Source organism: Trachurus trachurus, assembly GCF_905171665.1.
Source record: "Trachurus trachurus genome assembly, chromosome: 23".
NCBI classification, from domain to species: domain Eukaryota; kingdom Metazoa; phylum Chordata; class Actinopteri; order Carangiformes; family Carangidae; genus Trachurus; species Trachurus trachurus.
This window is the reverse complement of record NC_139912.1, coordinates 24645131-24662650: the sequence shown is the minus strand read 5'-3', so window position 1 is coordinate 24662650 and position 17520 is coordinate 24645131. Positions and strand designations below refer to the sequence as shown.

The 17520-nt window shown below is 40.1% G+C and overlaps 2 protein-coding genes across 3 annotated transcripts; both read left to right on the top strand.

The window, feature by feature from the left end:
* Window positions 1–286: 286 nt before the first annotated feature.
* Window positions 287–8408, top strand: LOC311006921 (putative E3 ubiquitin-protein ligase HERC3; the record flags this gene model as incomplete). Its single annotated transcript, XM_083999957.1, has 22 exons — window positions 287–488; window positions 636–756; window positions 898–974; window positions 2798–3019; window positions 3166–3257; window positions 3492–3622; window positions 3847–3971; window positions 4069–4145; window positions 4227–4345; window positions 4492–4551; window positions 5053–5158; window positions 5267–5462; window positions 5614–5762; window positions 5879–5995; window positions 6129–6227; window positions 6672–6812; window positions 6976–7142; window positions 7269–7335; window positions 7457–7527; window positions 7708–7891; window positions 7998–8100; window positions 8200–8408. 22 exons carry the CDS (start codon window positions 287–289, stop codon window positions 8406–8408), a joined length of 2835 nt encoding a protein of 944 aa, XP_083856083.1.
* Window positions 8409–9278: 870 nt separating this feature from the next.
* Window positions 9279–16046, top strand: pyroxd1 (pyridine nucleotide-disulphide oxidoreductase domain 1). 2 transcript variants are annotated; one of them, XM_083999471.1, is made up of 13 exons: window positions 9279–9576; window positions 9706–9786; window positions 10026–10145; window positions 10675–10803; window positions 11769–11842; window positions 11975–12171; window positions 12279–12376; window positions 12534–12636; window positions 12730–12842; window positions 13764–13886; window positions 14374–14511; window positions 14695–14784; window positions 15240–16046. In XM_083999471.1, exons 1-13 carry the CDS (start codon window positions 9499–9501, stop codon window positions 15396–15398), a joined length of 1503 nt encoding a protein of 500 aa, XP_083855597.1. In that variant the 5' UTR covers window positions 9279–9498; the 3' UTR covers window positions 15399–16046. The 2 variants fall into 2 exon arrangements, with proteins under 2 accessions (XP_083855597.1, XP_083855596.1); XM_083999470.1 differs by having other exon boundaries at window positions 12727–12842.
* The last annotated feature ends 1474 nt before the right edge of the window (window positions 16047–17520 follow it).

Sequence of the window (17520 nt, the reverse complement as noted above, 5' to 3'; positions counted from 1 at the left end):
AATTGTTATGCTAGCAAGTCGAAAAATGTAAACACAGCTGATCATTGTGTCTATCACTTTTTTTTTTTTTTTTTTTTTTTTTTTTTTAAGTGTTTCACTTTCATTTTTCTGACTCCCGGCTGTGTGTCAGTGTGACAGCAGCCTGCAGCTTGAAAACAAACCCCACACATGATAGGTTTTGTTTTCCTCTCCGCTCACAGCTGACTCCAGTCTAAGTTTCGTTTCTGACTGACAGCTGAGTCACAGAAACACAGCTGACGGCGGTGACGAGCTTCAGTCCACAGAGATGTTTTCATGGGGGGAGGAGCGCGGGTCGTGGAGGAGAGACGCTGGAGCTGGAGCGGTGGTCCACCTCTGTAACCTGGGTTACCACATCAATCAGCTGTGTGCTGGTCGCTCTGTGCTGGCTTTCGTCAAAACAGATGGAAACGCGTTCATCGTTCGCACAAACGAGAGCAGAGACGGCGGAAGAGTCAGAGGGAAACAGAGTGAGCATCACTTCCTATTTAATTAATAGAGTTCATCTCTTACTGACCAAGCTCTGGCAAAAATGCATTGGTCCTTTTTGCACGAATAGGCTACTGACACCACAAAACTCTGCACCCATTATCTCCTGCTTTGTCCCTCACCCACAGAGTTTGTGAAGTGTGAAGAGAGGATCCAGGCTGTGAGCTGTGGTGATGACTTGGTCACACTGTTGTCAGAGAGAGGCACAGTTTTCTGTGTGGACACGACTCGTGCCCCTTTCACTCCAAGGTAAAGAATTTACAATAGCTAAATGTAAAATATTTTAGATGTTTCACATTTGTGTTATTGTCAGTCATTTCTCAGCACATAAGATCCTCTATTGGTTTCATCCAGGTGAGCTCTGTTCTTTCCTTGTTCCTGCTCTCTCAGGCCGCTGGAAGCTTTGTGCAACATACCAGTTTTTCAGGTTGCTTGTGGGAGGCAGCATTCAATTGTCCTCACCAGAGGTACAGTAAGAAAAATATCTGTTCTCACTCACCTTGTTTATTATGTTCAAAAGTGTGTTTACATCACTGCAAAACAATAAAAAGGAATTCTGTCATAAAAAAAAAAGATATGAACCATCTCTTTTAAAATTCATTAGGATTTCCATTACTACACCATGAGCAGCTACTTACTATATTAAATCATGAGCAACATAATATATTAAAGGGATAGTAGCATTTTTTTTAAGTGGGGTTGTATGATTTACAAATAGCCCCTAAGTACTACTTTAATTGCAGTAGAAGACTCTCTACACTCCTCCCGTTAGCAACGCCAGCCCATAATAGCCCTGCCCAGAGATTTACAACATACATTGTTGTGAATGGACCAAAAGAAACGGCCTAATTTCGTGGCCTAAAAGAGGTTTTACCTGAAAAAAAATACACAGTTCCATTGTTCGCTATAATATAATTTTTTTCAGCCCCTCAAAGTGCAGGAAAACACAGTTTTTATTTGGACCTAACCAACTGCTGATCGGCGGGCGCTAACCCTGGGCGGAGGGATACGTGAGTTGGTTAGGTCCAAATAAAATCTGCGTTTTTCCTGCACTTTGAAGGGCTGGAAAAAATTATATTATAGCGAACAATGGAACTGTGTATTTTTTTTGGGTCTGTTCACAATGTGTTAGTGTTGTCACGATACCAACATTTTGGTACCGGTATCGGTACCAACATGTTTTTCGATACTTTTCGATACTTTTCGGTACTTTTCCACATAAAAAGAGAACACAAAAAATGTCATTATTGGCTTTATTTTAATAGAAAAATTTTGGACCATAAAACAGGAAATCAGTAAACAGTTACTGCTGCTGCAGGATTAACATTCCATCTATATTAATCTGAACTCTTCCTAAATTAAAAAATGTCTGTTTAAAAATGAACATCAACTTGTTTTCTTTGCATTATTTGAGGTCTGAAAACACTGCATCTTTTTTTGTTATTTTGACCAGTTGTAATTTTTGGGAGAAATTGTTATCAGTAGTTTATAGAATGAAACACAAATGTTCATGTTACTCAAACATACACCTATTGTTTCCCATATGTAGACCAAATAGATTCTGTTCCCCCCACCCCCATCAACGCAATATCGTTCCGTTAATTCATCTCTGCATAGCGCTGCTTCGCCGTGCTCACTCACTCACAGAGAGAGAGAGAGAGACAGAGAGAGAGAGAGAGAGAGACAGAGAGAGAGAGAGAGAGAGAGACAGAGAGAGCATGCAGCCAGTGGTGATCCGCGGTAAAAACAAAACTTATTAACGAGGCTGTGGCGGCCGTCTCTCTCTCGCGCGCGGCGCGCACACACACAGACACACACACAAACACAGGCACATGGACAGGTGGCGCTGTAACGGTAATGATAAAAAAGCACCTTGCTTCGTTTGTGACTCGCTCTCTCGCTCCTCGCGGCTCAAATTACAATGCGGCGACTTCACGCGGCGACGTCACCGCTGCCGGCGGCGCAGAATGAAAGTACCGGTCCCATCTAAGCGCAGTATGGTACCGTTTTAAATGCGTTAGTACCCCGGTACCAATCTAGTACCGGTATACCGTGCAACCCTACAATGTGTTGTAAATCTCTGGGCAGGGCTATGGGCTGGCGTTGCTAACGGGAGGAGTGCAGAGAGTCTTCTACTGCAATTAAAGTACTTAAGGGCTATTTGTAGATCATACAACCCCACTTTTAAAAAAAATGCTACTATCCCTTTAAGTGAAATCTTCTTCTTTAGGAAGCAAAGCCCATATTTTACCTTTCTTGACTTTGTAGTGTGACTATGATTTTTCCACAGATGGTCAGGTGTACACATGGGGGCAGGACTCCAGGGGCCAGCTGGGGCTAGGGAAGAGGAAGCCCAGTGCCAGCTCACCCCAACATCTCCAGTGTCTGTCAGTGATGCCCCTGGTCCAGATCGCTGCAGGGGGGGAGCAGAGCTTCGCCCTCTCTGTGTCTGGAGGTGTGTTCAGCTGGGGCAGAAACCACTGTGGGCAGCTCGGGCTGGGAGACACATCAGGTACTGTACAGCCATACTGTACCATATGTATTTACGTCGTAAACATCAAGGTAATCCTACATTGTTGTCTCTTTTTGTTACAACAGTAATGTATCTAATTCTTACCCCATTGCATGCAAACATCAATGTTCATTTCTTCTCTATAGACAGACACACACCAACTCTAGTTCACTGCCTGAACAAGAAGAAAACTCTTCATATTTCATGTGGAGAAGATCACACTGCTGTTTTGACAAAGGTGAGTTTAAAAAATGCTGGTGATGAAATATATCACACAAATTTACTTTGATTTAAGCACTTAGTTTAAAACTATATTAATTTACTTATTAATGTCACCTGAGTGCACAGTCAGATATGAAATATTTTATTATTTTATTTTATTTATTTATTTTCAAAGGCCTCAATAGTGACTTTTCTATGTAATTAAACAGTAGGCTCTCTATCTCTATCTCTGGTCTGGTTGCTCTCTCAGGATGGTGCAGTGTTTACATTTGGCAGCGGTCAATATGGGCAGCTTGGACACAATTCATTCAGGGATGAACTCCGTCCTCGTCTTGTTGGAGAGCTCTTTGGGGCAAAGGTCATCGAGATTGCATGTGGACGGTACCATATATTCCTCTCTTATTATTATTGAAATAATTCAGATTTCTTTGTAAAAGAACTAAGCATTGACATAATATTGATCCCCATAAATAACCTGAATGAGGTGAAAGAATTTCACATCATCACATATGGCCTGGAACCTGCTGTGATGAGAACTATAAAAAGGGAATTGAATCTGTGTCTATTTCTGAAAATGCATTGTTTGTCATACATTATCTACTCAGACATCACACATTAGTGTTGACTGGCTCCAAGACAGTCTACTCCTTTGGGTGTTCAGAGCAAGGGCAGCTGGGACATGGAGATGAGAGCCACCCATCTGTGCCACTACCTGTTGCACTGCCACAAAGTAACTACATTTCAGTGTACTACATATAAATATAAATTCACTTATGTGGATGCAATTAAGTAACTCTGACATCTATACTCATTACATTTCATTTCAGACGGCAGAGATGGTCTCAAAATTAGAAACATCTTTGCAGGAGGAAACTGTTCATTTGCAACATGCTCCTCTGATGAGGTAACGTGATACATACAATTTCAGGTGTGATTGCAGGACAGTAATGTGAATGGATATCATATCATTTAGTTTATGTTGCAGGAAGCTTACAAGGAGTCAAACACAGACGGAATCAGCAACGAAACACAACATTGTCTTGCGGACATGATTGACGGATGGACTTCGAAATGTGATTCAAAGACATGGAAGAAGATAAAACAGTAAGTGTGATGCACTAGCAGCTGTTAATATTCTCACTATGTAACCTGTTTGATGTTTCCTGACTGTAATTATTCTTTTAGATCCAAAGGTTTTTTGACATTTATTTTCTTATTGCAATGGTTTATAAATGTGAACTTTTTTACAGGGAAATCCGCAGGTTCTTTTCCTCAGCATCCTGTCTGAACAAATGCTTCATTGAGGAAAGGTAGGCCTACACACAGTACTTAAGTACATAATTATCATTTATGTGCTGAATTGTAGAATGACTGAATTCACCTCTCAGCCCAGGTGGCAGTAAGGTTCTACGGATGACCCTTATGGTTTGATATTGGTCCTTGGGTTTCTTCTAGATTGACATTGTGGTGAATTTTGGTTCATAAATTTACAGTTTCTCCGTGATAACTTATACTATCTGGTGATTCCCTTATTATCTATTAGTGCCATGACCAAGTCAAAAATAGAATGTCTCCAATACTTCGGTATCACCAAATACCCATGAAAAGGTCATTCCCATCTACCTCAGATGTCCTTGTGTTGAGTCTGAATTAGCATATATTAGCATTAAACTAGGAGGATGATCATGGTAAAGTAGCATCTTAGCTTATGAGCATGTTAATATCTTTTATACTGTATGAGCATAGCCATACGCCTACAAAGCTGCTATTGTGGATGTGGAGCTAGTGAGTGTCTGTTTTTTTCCTCTTAGCAAAGACAAACATTTCCAGACATCAACAAACTACCACGGCTTGAACTTGGAACTTGCACAAAGTGCTTTCATGAAACTGGTGGTGAGGGATGATGTCTTGGCAGAGGTAAATGAGTTGTACACTATGTAACCTGTACCTGTAAGTCTGAATATCCATGCCACTGTTTCAAATGGGTGCTGTAGTAATTATTTGAAATTGTTTTCAAATCAACAGGTAGAAGCTGCTTTGCTGCAGTTGCCTCTCTCCTCTAATGTGACACCAGTGGGAGTGGAGGGCATGAGGATCTTTGTACTTCTCCATGAGTTTCTATATGTGATCCAGAATCACAAAAAGCAAGAGAACACCAAGCTTGCAGAGGCGGTTGCTGCAGCACTACTGAGCTTGCCTCCAGAAAGTCTTCAGGTCATAGGTACTGAGACAGCTGCACACTGTCTTTTTATCACATTGAATCAGGAGACAGTGGATTTAAGTTGCCATCTTTAAGATTTTCATGAAATCCAACCCCTTGTTGTCTGCTCACTGAGACTGATGTTTGCATATCTCCACCTTGTCTTTCTCAGAGGCGTGGTTGTTTTCACATTCGGCCTCCAGAATGATCAGATATGTGAAGGTGTGGAAGCAGGCCCTCTCAGTCATTCTGTCCTTAAAGCCTGTTCCTCGCAACTCTGGAGTCCAAAATCTGCTACTAGTCCTCCAGTACATGTACAATGTTAGTATCAATCTCTGTCACACAAGTAGAATCCTACACCAGTAATCCTACTCACATTTCATTTTTTTTTCTTTGTTGAATGGTTCACCTGATTAAAAAAAACACTTGTTTTAAAGGTCAACAGCAGGACCCCGGAATCTCGAAGGATACAAGAAAGTGATTTTTGTCTCCTGATCGATGAAGACTTTCTCTATGAGGACCTGCAGCTTTGGCATTCACAGTTGATACACAGGGTAAAATAAAATAATTTCTGATCTTAAGGCACGCATGAATTCATATGTCTCCACTGTCTATGTCTGAGCTTCAATGGTTGTCATATCCATCCATCATATTTTTAAACTTAAATGACATGTATGCTTCTTTTAGAGTGCACATGCTGAGCCACTTATCCTTTGTGGTTTTCCAACTGTGATGAGTCTGCAATCAAAGAAAACTGTTTTTGAGATGTATACAGAGGACACCATGGTAATTAAAGTCTGTGCCTTATGAGAAATAGTCTTACATGAAATATTATCCAAGAAATGTATGTGTTACTTACTTGTGTCCAAAAGAATACAAGTTGCTTATCAATCTGGAAAACAGGAATTGAAAAACAAGCCTTTAACTGTGAATTGTTAATCATTATTATAGAGAGAAACAATGGGTAGCTTTTGGTGGAATTACTACTTGGAAAATGGGTGTGATTTTCTCCTGCCTCGAGAACTGCTTTGTGAAGTGCAACTGAACCGAGCAGCAACTTTAGACGACACCTTTAAACATCTGGAGTCTGTTGATCACAGTTACTACAAAAGGCCACTCGTGGTAAATATGTCATTTTGATGTGATAGAAATAGTGTGGTCAGAGTCATTGCATTACTGCTTTATTATTGAGTCTGATATACTAAATCATTGTATCCCTTTGTCTTCTAGGTCTGTTTTGATGGTAACAATGAATTTGACAACATCCAAAACAAAGACCTTTTTCATAAAGTCTTTCATGAGATGGTGTCAGATGACTCTGGGATGTTCATGTTCAATGACTCCAAAACAGTGGCATGGTTCCCTTCCAGAGTAAGCATTCAGATCCTCATACAGGAAAATAACAATGAAAATACTCATGGTCCACTTTATACATTGGATTTACATTTTTTTAAGTGCAAACATCTATCATGTATTAAAGCATTGTGTAAACTGGATTTCAGATTATTTAAACTTTCTCTACCATCAACAACAGGCAAAGCAGACGCCCCAGAGGTACTTCCTGTTTGGGGTTTTGTGTGGATTGGCTTTTTACAACAAGTGCATCATACACCTACCCTTCCCACTGGCTCTGTTCAAGAAACTGGTCGGTGTAAAGCCTTCACTGGAGGACATGATGGAGTTCGATCCATCTCTTGGAAAGTAAGAGAAAACTAATGTGAATTTAAATTACACAAACGTGAAGGTTTTGGTGCTGATTTTTAGACCTTGCTGTAAATATTGAACAGTGTCATTTATGCTTTAATGTTGTTTTTATTGTGTATCAAGGAGTCTGCAGGACATCCTGGAAGACTACGAAGATGAGGACATAGAAAGCCTGTATTTGGATTTTAATGTAAGTGTTTTTATCCAGGTGACCAGTAACTTCTCAATTATCCTCTTTCTGATATTCAACTGACCAATTATTATCAGTTCCTAAAACAGTGATAGCCTGTCTCTCTTCTATTTTCTAAAAGATCGACTGGGACGGGACAAAGGTTGACCTTGATCCTGAAAATCCTGCAAAACCACTGACAGGTCAAAATAAGTAAGGACCAGGAAAATAATTTGTTACACTGCCCGATGTGAAATGCATGGATAGATTAGGTCACAATATGATACAATACACATGCACATCATGAAACAGAGTGCAGAGAAGGATCAGAATGTAATCAGATATTTTCAGTTTTTTACACTTTATTCAGTTACATTTGTATCCACTAAAAAGGGAGGAGTATGTGGACGCCTATGTGAATCATGCTTTCAACACATCAGTGGAGAGTGTGTTTTCGGAGTTTGAGAGAGGCTTCTTCCAAGTGTGTGAACCGAATCTGGTAAAACTGTTCCAACCAAAGGAGCTGTATGACGTGCTCGTGGGCAAAGACTTCTATGACTGGGAAAAGCTGAAGCAGGTATAGATTCAAAACATGAGCTCCACCTGGTTCTTTACGTAAATACTGAAAATGATTTTAACAGCCTGCCTGGAGTCATTTTAATGGTCTCTTTCATTTTAATTAGAACACAAGCTATGAGGGAAAGTACCATGCTGACCATCCCACTGTACAGATGTTTTGGGAGGTTTTTGATGAACTAACTGAGGAGCAGAAGACAACGTTCCTTTGTAAGTACAGTAATTCAACTACAAGAATATACTACTAATTTTCAACTTTTTAAATTCAAAATGAGAGGATCTCACTGCTACCACTTTTCTCTTCATCAGGGTTTCTGACGGGTTTTGAGAGGGTGCCTATTCTCGGTCTGGAAAACATCGAGATGACAATCAGGGTTCAACAAGCAATGGAGCTCCCAGCTGATCAGTGCCTCCCTGAGACACACACATGTTGCTCTTGGCTGGACTTGCCATTATACTCAACCAAGGACGTTATGCAAACCATGCTGACAGAGGCCCTGAGAAATAGAAGAATCTAAAAGTGATGCAGAGACTGGCACGCTCACTTTGTAAACAGACGACCACCAGTGTGTAGCAACAATCCTTTATGATAATGTGTGGTGCAAACATTCAGGCATCAAATGTCATTGTGAGAAAGACTTTGAAGTGAGAACTTATTTATAAATGTGTTATCGACATATGTTGCAGGGAAAGATAAGTTATTGAATTCTATTTATTTTGTGTTACATCTCCCGAGGAAATAAATTGTGGAAAGTGTTTTTTGTTTTGTTTGTTTGCTTGTTTTTTTTTTTTATCATTTTTGTGTTCAAGTTAAACAATGTTTTCAAAATAACTGTATACAGATCAGCATAGTTCTATGCATTTGTGTACTGTCTACATTTGTTACTAAAACTATATTGAAATAAAATGGGAATATTATATTGAAGAAATAAAAATAAACATTCTAAAGTTCACTTCAGTTAGGACAAATTCTTATTCATACTATATCATAAAAACTCAATCCATACCTTCAATTTCATCACTTTTTAAGTGCCATGACAGCACGTGGCCAATACAATAATGAATATAGGTGATGCATTCACATAAGCTGCTCGTCAAAATTACAGTAGGACAATGAACATTTTCACTACACAGCTTGAACTGTAGAGTTCATGTCGTCAGTCTTAGGAGTTGACATTGATTGAGTTATGTATTTAAATATTTAGTTTACATGGCAAACCGATTGTATTAGGAAAGTCTTGTTAGTATCGACTTTAGTGGCCAACAAACGCCTGTGGCTCAAGTTTACATCAATAGGACATTCCAAGTTCGCAGGTTCGCACCGCACGGAGGGAGCACGCATAGAAATTGTACCTGCTGCTTTCCGTAGTTATTTCTAAACACGGAAGTTACTTTAGTCAGTCTCATGTGCTGTAGACCTTTAGCCGGTTACATATCACAACAGATTGCTATAAGCATGTTGACCCTAAACAACAAGTCGCTGGGTCTTAAATGTTTATCAGCGAGTCTATATTAACAGACAAAGAGAGTGTAAGAGTGTTTTGCCGTCGGAAAATGCGCGGCTTAGCGAAATAGCTTAGCCCGTTAGCTTAGCTTTGTGTAAAAGGAATGGAAGATAAAGTGGAGAAAACGTTTCAGTTTGTGGTCGTAGGAGGTGGTATCGCGGGTGTGACGTGTGTTGAGCAGGTGAAAATGCATTGATAAGCTCTGCACACAAAAAAAATGCATTTATGAACGTAGATATAAAAGCTTTTGTTTACTACTGTTGTGTTTATGGTAAAGCTACTTAACATGAGTCTAAATCTTTATTGACAGTTGTCATCCCAGACTCCGTCAGCTGAGGTGGCTCTGATCACAGCAGGTGCCCATATCAAGGCAGTGACCAACTATAAACAGGTCAGGATGATGATGATGATGAAGGCAACAATATGGTTTTGTTTTCCAATGGGTCTCCCTCTCTTTATGCACTTATGTAAGGTGATCTACCACATAATTACAACATACCTACAATGACACAGAGAAGACCCAACACTTTTTTCCATAATGGACATGATGTGTTAGACACTTGACTGTCTAAAGTTTCTTTAAATTAATGAATCTTTCAACATTTTTCATTGCCATTATTCTTTATGAAGGTGTCAAAGACGCTGGAGGAGTTCGATGTAGAGGAGCAACCATCCAGTGTTTTGGAAGGAAAATTCCCCAACCTGACTGTCATCCACTCTGCTGTCAAATCACTTCACACACAATCACATGTGAGTATCTATTTGCAGAAAGTAGCATAAATTGTCAGACTGCAATGAAGTTTAAATAATGTGACTATGCATTTGTTGTGAAGTTGCATTTATACAAAATGGCATAATTTCTGGTGAGGTTATAAGTAACTGGGCCTGCTTGTAAATTGTCTCATAATTATGGATCCCATATGTCACAGTTATTCCAGTAAAAGCTATATACGCTGTAATTCCCAATTAGCTGTTTTTATTTCTGAGGAATGACATTATGTATATGAGAATGAAGACGGTGGTTTCCTGCAACATATGGCAGGCTTTTTGGTGACTATTAATCTGTATGCTATTGCCACCTTGTGGACATGTGGTTGCAATATATGGTCTAAAACTAATGTAATAGGAATGTGATTGAGACACTTTTGTGTCCAAAATCACTTCGACAGATTTCGAAAAATCTTTAGTTTCTTGAGGTGAATGATGAGAAACAACAACTATAGCTTGGTGATAGAATGAATCTCATTTTCTCATTAGTTTTACTTCCCTCCCTTCTCAGACTGTGGAAACTACAGATGGACGCATTTTTGGTTATGAGAATCTGTGTATCTGCAGCGGGGGCAGACCTAAGCTCCTAACCCAGGAAAACCCTTATGTGCTGGGGATACGGGACACAGACAGTGCCCAGGTACGACCCCATCCCTCTGTCTTAAAGTCCTGAAAACATTGGAGACTTTTAAAGTAACAAAATCCCACCCTTCAATCACATGTTCTTTCTGTGAGATGTCATGCACAACTTTTTTCTTTCTTTAGGCAAACAGATTTTGAGTCAGCAAACTTTGAAACTGCTGTCATGGTGTTTTCCCCTTTTATATATGATGTTTGGCTAAACGCACACAGAAAAAATAACCGGTTGAACAGATCCTTGTTCTTTGTCCAAAATGTGCATCTGGCTGCTGCAGCTACAACAACATTTTGTAGTTTTTGTACAAATAGAGTAGCCTGACGAGCCAGACTATATCACTAAAATGTATAGTCTGGAAACGACCGGTAGACCTCGGCTCAATCCAGGGGGCGGGATGAAGGCTGTCTTTCAAACTGCCCCTGCACGCAATAGGGTAGCGCTAGCTAGCGCTACGACCAATCAGAGCAAAGAGCAGGATTACGTTAGCCTGACAAGCCAATTAAAATGTATGTCGTCATCACGTTAAGCCGCCCAACGACTCTCTAAACAGATAGAGCGCTGTGATTGGTGAACACAATCGGTGTTCGAGACTCAAAAAGTTCCTATGGCTCGTTTCTAGACCCACCTACGGAGCAAATATTTTTGCTGCCGCTAGGGTGCGTCTAGATTTCTAGGCTACAAATAGAGTGCTTAAAGAAGGAAACTCTACCAGGCCTGATTATATCACACATTCATTTTCAAAAACTGTTGCTCTGTATCATATATGGTCAGTAGAATAATTAACAATGGGATCTGCACTCCCTGTATGCCTGTACAATCTTTTTTGAGATGAATCCTGGTTGCACACAGATACTGATGATTCATACAAAGACAGTTAAAAAGTTTGACTTTTGATTGAATTTTAATATCAGAATTTTTTTTTCGTTATTATGTGGTTTCTCACCAGATTTCTTGTGTTTGTATTTCAGGAGTTTCAGAAGCGGTTATCTAAAGCAAAGACAATTGTAGTTGTTGGAAATGGTGGAATAGCCTTGGAATTAGTGTGAGTAAGAGACCATGTCGATTGTTTTCTTATTTCTTTGACCTGGTTAAAAAAAACAACATTTAAAGGTTTTATTTGACAGTCTACACTTCCCGTCAGTTCATTCACTGATAATAAATGTTCTCTGTGCAGGTATGAGGTGGAAGGCTGTGAGGTGATCTGGGCTGTGAAGGACAAGGCCATAGGAAATACTTTTTTCGACGCAGGAGCGGCCCAGTTCCTCATCCCGTCACTGGAAGCTGACAAACCCGAGAGAGACGCTCCCTGTAAGAGGCCTCGCTACACCACAGAGGAACCGGCAGCTGGAGCATCACAGACCTTCACCGCAGGTCTTCATCTTGATGTTTATCTAATCTTCTATTATGCTGCAGTGAAATCATTTTATTTTGATACAGATTGTATTACTGAGGTGTTTAATGTGTCTGTCCTCTCCCAGATAGAACTTCACGCAGGCGCGGTTCTGGTCCTACAGAGCCAGGTAGCGCTCTGGGTCCAGACTGGCATGAAGGAATAGCTCTCCGAGGAGCCGAACAGGTGAGATGGCACTTGCACCTTTGCTACGTTAAGCATGTAGGTCAGCTTGTGTGGAGTCTGTTTGTGTGCGTAATACCCGCTGCGAACAAATCTGTAACGGTGTTGACCTTATGTTCCTGTTCTCCTGAGTCTCTTCTCTGGTTTGGCGTGTGCTCAGGTGTCCCGCAGAGTTTCAGTGGAATACCAGTGTGAGGTGGAAAAGATCTTCACCTCTGAGGAGCTGCTCGATTCCCAACAACAAACACTCAGACCTGAGAACGGTGAGAACTAGATTTGCTGCTCGGACTTGTCCTCTAATTGTTACCCCCCCCCCCCTCCTTTTCATTCTTTCAGCTTTTCTTCTCTCTCAGTAGGATCCTTGCCAGTTTATGTCCAGCTGACCAATGGAAAGACATTTGGCTGTGATTTTGTGGTCAGTGCCACTGGTGTCGTGCCAAACACGGAGCCATTTCTCCATGGCAACAATGTGAGTGAACTCAGCCAAATGCAAAATAACTCATAACTACACAAGTCACAACTGTGTTCCTAATGAGGAACATTACTGTAGGATGTTACTATATGAAGGACAAATGAGCTCTCCTGTGTTTTAATTGGGCCAGCACTACACCAGACCATAAAGTTGGATTTGATGTAATACCAGCAGAGTTGGACAAAGTACACAGCTTCATTACTTCAATATAAGAGGAAGTTGTTAATCAAACCTTTTGTTGAGTGAAAGTAGCTATTGGAGTATATGCTTTAAAAAAATCAGTATTCAGAAGTAGGTTGAGTCAACAAAAGAACAAAGAACAGCCTTTTTACTATTAACAGCATAGCAGTGTTTAAGTTGATGTGGTAAACACAGTAAACTATTACATTTCAATCTGAGCTTGTCCAAAAATTAAGCATTTGAACACATATTTCAAAATGAATGAAAATGTATTAAACTGACTAAAAGCTTTGGTTGACATTAACAAAAAAAATCAAGAAATACAATATTTCTGTTTTTGCTGTATGTCTTTAATTCCCAACAAATAATACTCAGGTAAATTTTCAAATACCCATACATTTCTAAGTGCAGTACTTTAGTAAGTAAATGTTAATGATCCAATGGTTGGATGAAAGTGGCCTTGTACATATTTCTCCCACAGCCTTTAAGATAATCTATTGATGAAGTTATCAGTTAAGATCTGCTAGTGAAAGTTGAGCTAATACATCAGACACAGAATGTCATGTAGGTTTCTCAGCAGTTGTGTTTTAACGCCTCTAGATGTCACTAAAGGACAGATGAGCAGTCATCACCCTGGTGCCCAGCCACTAACACACCCTCGTTTAAATTAGCACAACAGAGATATCAGTCATATACTGGCTTGTAATAATGCTCACTACTTTGGTTGTATGTGTTTAGTTTGCACTTGCAGATGATGGTGGCCTGCAGGTTGATGATCACATGATGACATCAGAACCAGACGTCTATGCCGCAGGAGATGTTTGCACGGCATGCTGGGAACACAGTCCACTGTGGCAGCAGGTACGCTAACAGACAAATTCATTCATTCACTAATCTGCTGAGAAATTTCTCCTCTGGCTTGGCATCTTTAGAAACTAAATAACATAATGGGGTTACTGCCTTCAGACTAAGTGATGTCAACTTTTAACTTTTATCTTTCAGTTTTCAGTATCTTTCTGCTCACAAACTACTTTAAGCCCATTCACTTTCATTTCTTACATTAGTATTAACAGTTCTACCAATGTGAATTATTAAAAGCAACAGAAATGAATTATTTAATCATTAATTAGACACATGAGCTGTAAACCATTTACCAAAGCTGAAAGACAAGCTTGTGATCCTTGATATGATAGTTATACATGAACAAGTATTTGAATTCAAGCGAGATAAGATTGAAAATGTTTAACGAACACACTGGTGAAAAAAAAAAGTATACAAATTAATCATTTTGTCTTGTAGCAAAAGTGCCTGATATACAAAAGTTATTGTGTGTGTGTGTTGTACACAGATGCGTCTGTGGACCCAGGCCCGTCAGATGGGCTGGTATGCAGGCCGTTGCATGTCGGCACACGTCCTGTCAGAACCGATAGAACTGGACTTCTGCTTCGAGCTCTTCTCACACATCACCAAATTCTTCAACTACAAGGTGTGTGGTTTAACTGCAGGCTATTTATTTATAACCAATATGTTAATCATCTACCATGCAAGTTACAACTGTTTTCCATTACCTCCACCAATCTTCAAGGTCATTTTTACAATGCTACACAGAGTTCTCCTCTCTGATTCTCTGAGCTCACTAACAACTTCCTGTCTTCTGGTCATGCCACAGGTGGTCCTGCTGGGAAAGTTTAATGGGCAGGGGCTGGGGCCCGACCAGGAGCTGCTGGTGCGTTGTACCAAAGGCCAGGAGTATGTCAAGGTGATGAGAATAAGAAAATAAGTATAAATGGACTTGGTGTGTTGATTATTCCAATGATTTTACAGTGTCAGTCTATTTTTACTGACTCACTAGCATAAACAATGGGTTTGTTATCCTCCACACAAACTCAGGGAACTGTGACTTCTTTGTAAGTGATATAAAAACTGAAACTGCTTTGGAGTATGTAAGCCTTTCTTGTTGTTCCAGTGGCATCTGGAAAATATGCCATGACATAACATGTTTTTTAATTTTTTGTAAGCATGTGAAAGGAATCACTGTTCTTTTATGTGTATGATCTAATGCCAGGTTTGAGTCAGGCACAAACTGACTTTAAAACCTTTGGTCAGTCGCACCTGAAGATGTTTGTACTTTCCCTCAGCAGCAAGGGAAATCTTAATTTCTAATTTAGTTTAGTTTGTATATTCATGCAGTTTACTCTTGGATTTCTGTTCCAGGTGGTTCTCAGCGGAGGGAGGATGGTAGGAGCGGTGCTGATCGGGGAAACAGACTTGGAGGAGACCTTTGAGAACCTAATCCTCAACCAGATGGATCTGACACCGTATGGAGAGGAGTTGCTCAACCCTGACATTGATATAGAGGACTACTTTGATTGAGCGACTTTGGACAACATTCAACATTGCAACCACAAAAGTCTTGGTAGAAGGTAGAAGGCATTGGTGAGAAACTCATGCCTGAAGAAAGCCCAAAGGCTGGGGGAGGAATCCTGCAATTTGTTATGTCTAAACCAGTGGGTGTGTTAGATATTTTTTTGGCACTGAGAAAGACAAGGGAGGGTTGTCTTTGCTCTTACTAAGCCATCTGTAAATTTAAGAAATTAAATTATTTTCAAAAGCAAGTATGCTAAAGTTGCACTTGATCTAAAAAAGCTTTTTCATTATTTTATAGCATGATGTAAATCTATCTCTGGACTCCCACAGAGCAGTGATATACAATAGGACACTGTCAAAATGTCCCACTGTTTTGATAGGCAAACACTTTTTTTTTAACGCAGAAGTTTATGGGATATGTTCCGTGATACTTACCAGTAGAAAAGGAAAATCCTTTTGTTGCCATGTTGTCTTTCTGACTCGAATTTCAACCTAAACAGCAACTGCTGCTCCTCCTGTGCCTCAGAAGACATTACAACAATAGACATTCTCAAGCTTGTATAAAGCTGTCTATTGTTCTGGGGGTATGTTGCTCTTGGGGACGTTGCTATTTGAAAATCTACTTTTGTGAGTACAAGAAACTTTAGAAGTGAAGCAGAAAGAGTTGTCTATACAAGGGAAATTTGTATGACTAAAAGAAGTCGACCTCCCTTTTTCTGCTTGCGGGTGTTTTTGTAAATGTGTTTTTTGGGTCAGTGACTCAACTATAAGATCCAGCTCATATTGATTTAGTTGCTCACATTGTCAAGTAAATATGGAAACCTTGTTATTTTAGCATTGTGTAAATTGTGTGTGAGGCAACAATAGCTACGTGATAAGCCTTCAAGTAGTGAGGGATAAATGGGAACATTTATGCATTTATTTTGCCCCATTCCCTACAAGACAAACAGGCCACGATTCCTCAGAAGATACTTATAATAAATAAGAGCAACAAATGTAAATCAAAAACCACTCGATGTCCTAAAGAGCTGCTGAAGTCTCCCTGTGTAAGATGACAGTCTCCATTCAGCTGAACTGAGCTGCACCAGAGGCTGATTGCATCGAGAAGCACTCCCAGGTGTAAAAGTGTGTACCTGTGTGGGGGCGGGCGGACAGCAGAGCATTGTTTACAGGGTGTGTCAACACTGAACAGAGTACATGTATAAAAATACATTTCAAATTCCCTTTTAGTTAGTGGAACTTGCTACAATATAAAGAAGGACAATCTGTGCAGTGAGACTTATTTTAGATGTAGTATGTTACCTTAATGCCATGTAGAAAGCACTTTGCATACACTATCCTATGGTCAAGGTAGAAATACTGTACATCATGGGTGTCACCACTGATACAAAGTAGATTCATATATTTAGAGGGGCTAAGCCTGTGCTATGAGGTGCCTAGGGGGGTACTTCCCCCAAGTGCACTGCCAGAAAATAGCTATTCCTCACAGGTTTTACAAATTGTACTATTAACATATATATAGGACAAACCAGGTCCAGTGTAATGCTGATAGACAACCAGCTGTGTCATTCAATCCACAAAACAAACCAAAAACTAATGTTTATAGTGAGGTGAGGAAAGGGCAAGCTTCTACTATGTGAAATGTTATCAAATACAAGGCAAGGCAATTTTATTTGTAGGCTATAGCCAGTTTTTACAAACAGTTTGTCTCAAAGGGCTTTACATGGCATCATAACAACATCCTCTGCCCTTAGACCCTCACATCGACTGAGGAAAAACTCCATGGAAAACCCTGGAAAACCCACAGGGCTGTATAAGCAACGTAGTGAGGAATATCGGTAACCCAGCTGGTTGTTATGAAACCTGCAACTAATATAAAGCAGCAAGATCAGCAACTTTCTCGATTTTTCCTTTATCAGTAACACACCCTCTATATGCCTTTGTGACTGCAAAGCCGGATTATCACGATTTAAAGTGGATTGACCCTCTCCCGCGTTGGACTACTGGCCTTCACAGCACTGACATTTAAACGCTCAGACTTGACACAAAGCTCATTTCATTCAAGTAGGTTACGGACGTGACGCCTGCGGAATAGTGAGCTACGTCTGCGTTAGGGGAGCGCGTGCAT